The sequence below is a fragment of the Hyposmocoma kahamanoa genome, unplaced genomic scaffold (genome assembly GCF_003589595.1).
Source record: "Hyposmocoma kahamanoa isolate Upper Pololo Valley unplaced genomic scaffold, ASM358959v1 95352, whole genome shotgun sequence".
Classification (NCBI taxonomy): domain Eukaryota; kingdom Metazoa; phylum Arthropoda; class Insecta; order Lepidoptera; family Cosmopterigidae; genus Hyposmocoma; species Hyposmocoma kahamanoa.
Window position 1 is genome coordinate 17,785 of NW_020655004.1, and position 10,255 is coordinate 28,039.

The following is a 10,255-nucleotide window of genomic DNA, read 5'->3' on the forward strand; positions in this document are numbered from 1 at the left end:
TACTAGATGTGATACTTTATTACGGCTATAACCACATTTTGAAATTTAACTTTTGAGCATTGCCTTGTATGGATGAGCCCCAGTGTGCGGGGGGTCTCATTCCATGCATTTATATGGACGACTGTACACACCGAGCGCGGGCGCGAGACGGGCGCATAAATACAATCGTCCATACAAATACACGGAATTACCCGACCCGCGCTTTACCCGCATACGCATGTCGAAGCCTAAGCAACCATGATACCATTTTGCCTTAACGGAACTTTTTTTAAATAGGGGTTCTCTTTCAATATTACATAATGCGTCAACGAAATTGACGACCTCGTTGGCCCAACGGTTTGCGCTGTAGGCGCTAAATGAGGTCCCGGGTTCGATTCCTGGTAGGACCAAATTGGAAATGACTTTTTCTAAATTGTTTCTAGTCTGCGTGTTCTGGGTTAATGCCCCGGAGTAAAATTCGTTGCTCTTGTACATAGTACTTGAGACCAATTAATTGGTGTGATTGTCTGTCACATTATTATTGTTACATATTATTATCTATATCAATAACCTACTTAAACGTTACTGAACAGATTTACTATCCGAATTCTTTGTTCAAAAACACTAGATTGATTTTGGCTTTTTATTTATTGTCGTTGCCCTTTTAGGATTACGCCAGTATCAGATTTTCTGCTTAGTAATTTTATGGGCATCTGTACTTAGTAATATTGTGGGAGTACTATGTGAGAGAGTACAAGCTTACGTATAAGAGCATATCAAGCTTGACACTTTGGACTTCGGACCGTTCTTATGAAGCAGCATAAAGTTGAATTTAACTTGACGTGCTATTGACCGTGTAAACGACACGCCTGTCCATAGCAGTTGCTGTGCCATTGAGAGCTTTAAATCGCAAAGGTTTGAGGGGACGCACGCCACTGCACTGGTTATCAATCACTGGTATCATTTCACCAGCACCTTTACCTTTTAAACATACTTTCCGGTCACCGATATCAATAAAACTTGGCAAATAGATGTAATTAAACGAACTTTTTTTTTCTATAAAAGTCCTGTTTACCTGCACGAGTTAAGCAGACTACTACAATGGATTTCTGTCATCCAAGAACGCAGAAGCTGATTGATTATGTTTCGTCAAGTACTTATAGTTTTAAACCTTGGAATCTTATACGCTTCTATAAGCGTATACAAGGTTTGAGTTTACAAGAAGAATTTTGTTATTTAAAATCGAAGAATAACGAGGGTAATTTGCCAACCTGTAGGTGCTGACATGGTGACCTGTCGCAACGATTGTACGACTTTAGCGTAAAATTGGTATGTATGAAGTGACTCTAAGGGCCAGCGCAAACCGGCGGGCGGGAAGGCCGAGGACGTTAAATTTATTAATGTACATTTAATGCTATTGCAATTAAATAAAGTATAAATTGCAATGCTTGAGACCGACTCTTTCTGCGTCTAATAGCATAAAATATACATTGATAAATTTAGTAGCAGTAGAGCTCTTTGTGAAAGAGTTCGTCCAGGGAAGTACTGCCACCTTACTTATTTCTGCCACCAAGCTGTAAAGTGAGCATTATGCGGTCCTGTTATGAAGGGCAAGAGTGCTGGTGAAATTACAGGCACATGGGACATGTCAACTAATGTCTCAGGGTGATGGTCGCAGTGGCATTGCCCCTCAAATCTTTGCGATTTAAAGCTCTGAATGGCACTGCGACTGTTATGGACAGGCGTGTAGCTTACCACCAGGCGCACTACTTGTTCGTAGTCGATGTTACAAAAAAAATGTGCTCTGCCTTGCCGTCCGCCGGTTTGCACACAGCACACACTGTGTACGACGCTAAAGTCATATATTCATTTATTTATTGCAATTTCCATGTAGATATCCTTAATAATTCCATGTATACATCAAACATATGAACCCCTGGAGCGCGCAGAAATGTCTGGAGACAGATCAAAGTCTTAATCTAATATAAAAATCTTCAATCTAATGTAATCTACATAAAATTTTAATAAAGTCGTCAAAGAACCGCTATCACGGTCATCATTATCATTATACGTCCCGCTACTTGGCACAGGTATCCTCTAAAGAGAGGGCTAAGGCTTGCTCAAATGCCGATTGGGGACTTTACACATTTTCCGAGAGGGATTTGCATTTACGACGAATTAGAGATGAAAGTTTTAGGTGCATGTCGCTAAAGGGATTCGAACCATCGACCCCTGAATTGAGAAGCAACTGATCTCCCACTAGGCTGTCGCGCCACACTTACCGATATCAACAAGCGGCGGTCGATCCCTTCCTCTTCGAAAGCACAAGTAGCATTCTGGAGATCGCATGGAGCCATGATTAAGGTCCGCAGGTAGTCCTGTGGGCGTTAAGTCAACAAGCTCGTACCCGCTGGGCAGTGTTTCGCCTAGGCCGGGAAATATTACACCTGGAACAAGAATAAGCATTTTGAGACCCATATATTTAATTTCAGAGAACATTGTATAGAGCATGTTTTAAACTGATTATCGGATATTCATTACGACAGCGTGATGGATTATGTAAATGACCCGTGCCTAGCAGGAGTGATAATATAGACTTTTATAGCGTCAGTAGTAATTACAAATGTGCTAGATTATTATGTTAACAACCTGTGCTCGAACCGGGAAATTCTTATTATGAGTACCGCAATAGGTAATTACATAATTCTAAGACTGATAATTATAAAACGATCTTTGACTTGCACTAAGCTTAGTTCGCGCACTAAGCCAGTTTTCCGTACTTGCAAAAAGAACTTTGCTTAAGTTTAAGCAAGAAATTACGAAGTAAACTCACAGTTTCATTAAATTCCTTGTTAAACATGAGCATAGTTCGTTGTGTGTTTTGTCGAACTATTTCTTTAATAGTATCAAGTGACAGGACGAACCAGTCGTGCGCCTGATGGCAAGCGATACGCCTGTCCATAACGATACCGACTTCATGCAGTTAATGCGTTAAGTTTAGTAGCAGTAGTGCTTCTTGTGAAAGAGTTCGTCGAGGGTGCCACCTTGCCTATTTCTGCCGCCAAGCAGTAAAGTCAGCATTACTGTGTTCTGGTTTTGAAGGGTAAGGGTGCTGATGAAATGATAAGGCGCATGGGACTTGTTAACTTGTGTCTCAGGGTGACGGACGCAGTGGCAGTGTCCTTCAGATCTTTGCGATTTAAAGCTGCGAGTGGCATTGCAACTGTTATGGATAGGCGTGTAGCTTACCATCAGGCGCACGACATGTTGGTCCCGTCACTAGATATTATAAAAAAAAGTCGTTATCCGAGACCTCGACTGCATGAATTTGATAACGCAGTAACTGTAAACTTTAAGTAACACATATAGAGTGAATAATACTCGAAATCCCGGAATGAAAACAAAATAGTTATAATTTAACTTACAAGGGCAAAATATTTTTTCTAAAATATACAACTGTAGTAAAGTAAGTACATGCGGACATCAAAAATAGGAAACAATAATTTTAGAATGTCAGAGGAGGTATTACCACTCTACGTATATTATAATTTGAAACTGAAGTAAACATACTCTGCTAATTGTAATTTTTAGTTATTATACACGTTCACAGACCACCAAATGAAATTGTTTACGCAAAAATGTATGATGTCACTAAACATCTAACTGCTATTATAAACTTGCATAACAATAGGAGCATGTGGAACGCACACGCGTAGGAGCGATTTTGGTGCCGTTTATTCAATTTCGTTTGTTATCCAGCATACAGATCCAATTAATTTGACGTTTAAGTACGTGAACTATGCATTGTTATTGCTCGAGAATGCGGTGGCATTGAACTTCTATCTGTAGTTCATTGGGCGCTAATGAAAAAATGAATCACATTGAGGTCAACCGACTGCGGCCTGATGTACTTACTATACATATTGTATTGGCCTATTTCGATCGAATCAATAAGTAGTGCCGTAGTAATGCTGAGCCTTTTTGAAAAGATAATGCTGTGATGACATTTGCCAGAGCATTTGTGATACAAGTTACTTGAAAAAATTCAAACTAACTTTATATATTATTATCATAATGTATTTAGAGTTAAAACAGTCACTTTGATTAAGCACTATCACTCATTCGCAAGGCAGATTATTTGAGAACAATGAGTAATGAACTCTAGGAACTGGTCTTTGTAAATAGACAATTGCTTCCATGTTCATCATTTATTTTAAAATAGTATTTTATATGTATAAGGGATTGGTTTCTCGCAATTCGACGTCGTAGCACCTATTTGGGTAACAAATATCATTCGTAGAAGCAACCTGAAAGAGCTAAAAGAATACGTTGGGTAGTTGGATGACAAAAAGCTTTCTGATAAATACCCTTTTGCATAAAGTTATTAATTCACAATACATTTCAATTGGCTATGATTGTCTGCAGTAATAAGTATTCTGATACTTGGTGAATCTTCTTTACTTTTCTTCAATATAAAATATTGTATTGAACAAAGGAAAATAGGATGGTATTTCTGGTAGTGATGAAAATAATACATTTTCATATAAACTGTAAGATATGTCTAAATACAAATTTAAGAAGGCGGTTATTAAAGCATTAGGTATGGCATTGTAGTAGATTCTAAAACTGTTTTTATTTATTTATCCACAGAATGTACTCTGTAATGTCATTAAGTTTGTTTGTCGTTTAGTTTTTAATTTTGTTGTCTGTAAATCAATATGATGCTTCATTTAAACAATTAAAATGTTTGTAGTTATCTGTAGATGATGTATGGTTATTTTTACTATGTCTAACTCACTTTGTGCAATTGGTTATCATCCCTCAATCAAATAAACTTATAAGGATTGTCTCTTATAACTTTAACCATATTGTATATGGTGGTAGTACCACAAGGAGTATTTCCTACATCGTGCACAAGAATTGTTCTTATTTATTATAAATTTAATACTTAACAAGTAGCAAAGAGAAACTGTACACTCGTATCAGTTGCATGAGTGTAACTTAAACCCAGACCACAAGTTCAGAGGCATAACTGGACAAGGTATTGACTGCAAAACATTCCTGAAATATTATACGTCAAGTGAATAATTATATCGTGTTCTTAGGTCTTCACGATTGCTAGACATCTCTAATGAAAAAATCCCGAGCAGACAGACTATTGCACAATGTGTACATGTGTATTAGAGTTGCTACAAATATTCAATTACTATTCGGTATTCAGTTTATTCGGCCGAATAAGGAATATTGAATAACTATTCAGCTGTGTACCTCCAAACAGGAGGAAGAAATAAAAAATACACTTAATTATAACATAAATTTAATGAATGCTGAACATATAGCATAACTTGGTAGCAGTAGAGTTCCTTGTGAAAGAGCTCATCCAGGGAAGTACTGTCACCTTACCTATTTCTGCCGCCAAGCTACTGCTTTTCAACTACTGCATAGTAATGCTGACATTACTATGTCAGTACTAAGTAATGTTGTACACACACTGTAACACAGTAATGTTCCGGTTTTGAAGGGTAAGGGGTGCTGGCTGGAATTACAGGCACCTGGGACTTGTCAACTTATGTCTCAAGGTGACAGGCGCAGTGACAGTGCCATTCAGATCTTTGCGATTTAAAGCTCTGAGTGGCACCGCAACTGTTATGGACAGACATGTAGCTTACCATCAGGCATACAACTTGTTTGTCCCATCACTTGATATAATATAAAAGAAAAACAAAACATATATTGTAAGTTCGCGAAAGCACAATTTTTCGCTTCTTTATCTAAAAGGTCAAACAAAATCCAACATCAATAAGATATTTTTCTAAGAGATTAAAAAAAGGTTACAAATGAAACGGTAACTACCTACTTATATTGTAGTTTACTCATTATTTTGAGTTCTGTAAACATAAAAAAATCAAACAAATTCTTTTTGTTTACAAACCCAAATGAAGTTCAGTTTTTAAAAGTTAATTGAAATGAAATGAAACAAGGAATGACATTTTTCATTTAGTCGTAAACTCAAATTATAAATGTGCATATTAAAGTACATTTTTGTTTAATTGTACAAAGCTATCTATATTAATTATAATAACTAAAGTTAGTAAATGGTATTGTTCGTGCTAATTTTCATGCATGTATTAACTAGTTCAAATAGTTTGGCCGAATATTTGACTTTTGTTGCAACTCATTAATTTTTTTTTCTAATTTCCTTTTATACTATAAATATAAAAACCATTGTTATTTACATGGAAATAACAATGGTTTTTAAAGAGGCCATTTTTTTCAGTTTTTACAGCAATATTTTAACCAGATACTCAAATGATCTTATTTCACAACAACTTTTGCCTGTTGTTACTGCTGCTTAATTAAGGAAAGCATAATGGCCCATCTTTCTGGAACACCATAATCCTTCAACTGATCTGCTCAGAACCTAGCCACCTGATTGCAGGTATTTGTTTTACTGATTTTCGGGTGAAACCTTTCAAACATTCAGATATATTATTTGAATAGTAATAATCTTACAGGACATTATAACAAGCAACATAACTAAATGGCAAGTTAAATGTAATGTAATTCTAACTTTTGTTTGATTTATGGTTAAAGTGTAACAAGTTACTAGTGAATCATGATCTCACTGAACTGAATCTGAAACAGAATAAGTTAATATAAATTCATAATTATGGTTTTTCAGAGACTGGGCAGCCCTTCATCTCTGCAATCTGCATTTTTTTTATATAGCATCAAATGATGGGACGAACAAGTTGTGTTCCTGATGGTAAGCTACACGCATTTCTATAACAGTTACAGTGACACTCAGAACTTTAAATTGCAAAGATCTGAGGGGCACTACCACTGCGCCCGTCAACCTGAGACATAAGTTGACAAGTCCCAAGTGCCTGCAATTGATTTATTGTGATCACCACTAATTCCAACATTTCAAGACAAGACCAACAGAATGAAAGAACTGTAGGATTTTCTTAGCTTTGATTGTCTTTACCTCATTTGGGTGGAGCACAGTTTGCCCAGGAATTATGCCAATAAGAGGGTAACTTATAGGACAACATTGGCTTAGGTGTTGAGTGGTCAAATCTGCTCCATGGCAGAACCCACAGTCTCTATGCTCACTTAGAGTGAAGTTGGACGTGTGCTTATTTAAATCAGTGTCCCATGAATGCGCTACTCAGCATTTGAAGGCTATCATTACCCAATGTTGGTAATGATAGCCTTCAAAACTCTCAGAAATGTTTGCCATTATAGGTGTTTATCAGAGCTTTTAAATGGTACAACAACATTATGGCCATCACAAAAAGTATTCAATCTGATTACTAATGCGACCTAGAGCATCAATTAAATGTTTAACACAAATGTTAATTACTTCCTTAATTAACATATTTTAATATACACTACATATCTTTGTATATAATAAATGCATATTAAATGGTCATTGTCCATTTTGAGTGTTTGAGGGGGGGATTTTTGTGCACTTTTATGAGATACACCATGGTCAATGTCTGCAGAAAGTAAAAAATGTTTAAAAACCAAATAAACAAGAGGGCTGCCATACAAATTTCGAAGCCTTCTATAACGGAAACTATGAGAGATAGGTAGGAGGTGCTGGAAGGAATGTCATAGAGGGTAACAGTGGTCAACACCCTGTGTAAAAAAATTCAAGATGGCGAATCCAAACTGGCGGCCGAAGAAAAACTTGCTTCAATGCGGCTGAAAATTAGCATGCGGGGGTCTTTTGGAGTCCTTAATCATAATTTGGGGTCAAAAATTTTTTTCCCAATTTTTTAATATTGTTGCCATATAAATGTGTTTTTCTTAAAAATAGCTGCCGAATGAGACTTGTTCAAAAATTAAAACAAGGTCCAGCAGAGGGTGAAGCACGAAGCTTCCGCACGCCACCTTACGTAGGTATTATACGGGGACTAGATTTCACAATTGTTCAAAATGTAAGGCATACTTCCCGGTGTAGTGGAAATAATATCTTATTTACTTATACAACTTATAGCATTGTTGTATTTCGACTGTCTCTCTGTTAGATTCTTTTTTATTGGAAGCTATGCCAAAAAGAGAAGTATTTAGGGAAAAAACGCCAGACAATCACTTCAAATTTCTGGTCTCAAACTAGGGAATTTCCTGTACTATGAGTACCAGAGTAATGATAATTCTGAGAGCAATATCCAGAATAACCTGACCAGGATCAACTTAAAATTGGCTCAAATAAGGGAGCGAATCTGGAACCTCCTCGTCAAGTGCCCATAGTACTAATCACTGTGCTACTGACAAACATAAGCACAGTAATCTGAAAGCGACCACACGCCGCAGGCCGAGCCCGATCCCACTGTAGGTGGCGTATAGGGTTTGTATTGTATAATTTCACCAAATTTAAGTATCCAATTAATAAATAATAAATAGAGTGAGTTGTTACTAATATTTTAAATTATTGTACTCTTAAATTGTTGACACATAGAGAAGCCAAAATGAAAGTAATGTTTTACTGTGTATGTAATTTTTAGTGAAAGTTAATACTGTTTTAAAATAAATCTCTTACATTCTAAGGATATTTATTCAAATTGCATTTCAATTTAATTGTGAGGGTAGTTCTTCATCAATTAATATATTATAAGTCTTTTAAAATATAATATTTACTTACTTATATCAGTAATAGGTGCTTTGCATGTGTATCCTTTGAGATGTCCAGAGTCAGAATCATCAAGAATTTCAGGTTTCTTGGGCAATCCTGCTACTACAAAGTAGTCAGCCACTCTGCGTTCATCCATCCTGTTCAACTTTGTATATGAACTACGTGAGGGTACATAAGCAGAAGTCTTTCATGGTCACATAAAAACAAAAGCCATTCATGGGTCACTTTATACAATAATATAACCTGTTCTTGGATAACAACAAACGAATAACTACACTTTTGTCACGATTATTTTGCACTAATAAACATATACATGACAATCAAATTTCCATTTCGAAATTCGAGTAAGAATGTTATTAACACGAAACCCTTGAAGTGAACTTATGAAGTATTGGTACAGATAACAAGTTGACCGAGGGCGTAACACCTATTATTGGTCTTCAGAAAAGATGGTTAACCACTTGCGTTCTTAATATTCCAGTAATATTATTCTTTGATTATACTACGAATTATAATTAATTATCACCGTTTTACAGAAAAACCTCTTAAACGAATGTCATGCACGATGCACGTCATTTTTGACAAACGGACCATAAATAAATGTAAATGTTTTTTCTTTTTCCTTGCGGAACGGAAAGATCGGGAAAGACAAAGACCTTCTTTTTAACGGAAAGGAAGAGGATTTTTTTAAATATAAAAAAAAATAAAAAAATATATATATAATTCACCTTGGATTAAATTATGTTATTATAATCAATGTTCCTAGGGTAAACAACACAGTTAAAAAAATGTAAAATTCTATAAGAGATAGAAGTAAAACCTGTACGCGCTGTACTACGAAACGACGCACTTGTAAAGCCGGGTTTTCACTACCCGAGTACGTTTTTCTAATACCATGTTCAAATTATTAAACTGATTGGCAGTTAGATTACAGTACGGGCAACGCATTTGAGAAAAAGTACGTAGAATTATATTCAATACTTTGCCGTCAATGCACAATGGCAGCTAAATATAATTCGCATGACACTTTTATTTCATGGCCTTTAGAAATTTCCTTCAACAACGGAGTTAGATCACGAATTTATGATTCTACTCTTAATTTTTCTGACAAGGTCAACTTTTTGTTTCTTTTCGGTATTGCACACACAATGGTCTACAATACCGATTTGATTGTGGGGCTGGATTCTTCCAAAGATAATCGTTGTTAATAGTTTTCAGTACCAACTAAATATACGTAGTATGAGACTATTTTCTTCGCCACCTTACATCCAGTACTTCCATCGAACCCCTAGTTTCCTCCCAAAGTACATTCTAATTCTTTTAAAGCATTTTGCTCGTAGTGCTGTGTTATAACTTTATCATTTAATTTCAATATCTTCTCAAAAGTGCGTTGCAAAAGATTCTGGAACGGAACTGAAGCTTCTCTTTGGGTAGCAACTGTTTCTTACCTCTTGTACCTTGTAGTAAGGTGGAAATCCACGTTCTAGGAGATCTAACCGCAGAAATTTATAAGTCTCAACTGTCATTTTTCTATCAATAATATAAGTACTAGCGCTTCATCCGGAATATATGGTTGGGTAGAATGTTAAATTTTTTTTTAAAATCATCTTAGGCGCATTTTCTTTTTGTAAACAT

The 10,255-nt window shown here is 36.0% G+C and overlaps 1 protein-coding gene across 1 annotated transcript in view; it reads right to left on the reverse strand.

Moving 5' to 3' along the window:
- The window catches only part of LOC113238403 (DENN domain-containing protein Crag-like), a 26,375-nt gene extending 17,338 nt beyond the window's left edge, over positions 1-9,037 (reverse strand). The window contains exons 1-2 of the mRNA XM_026475234.1: positions 8,630-9,037; positions 2,262-2,426 (exon numbers count right to left, since the gene is read on the reverse strand). Coding sequence (XP_026331019.1) covers positions 2,262-2,426; positions 8,630-8,756 — 292 coding nt within the window. The 5' untranslated portion in view covers positions 8,757-9,037. The remainder of the gene's footprint in view (positions 1-2,261; positions 2,427-8,629) is intronic.
- Positions 9,038-10,255: the final 1,218 nt, after the last annotated feature.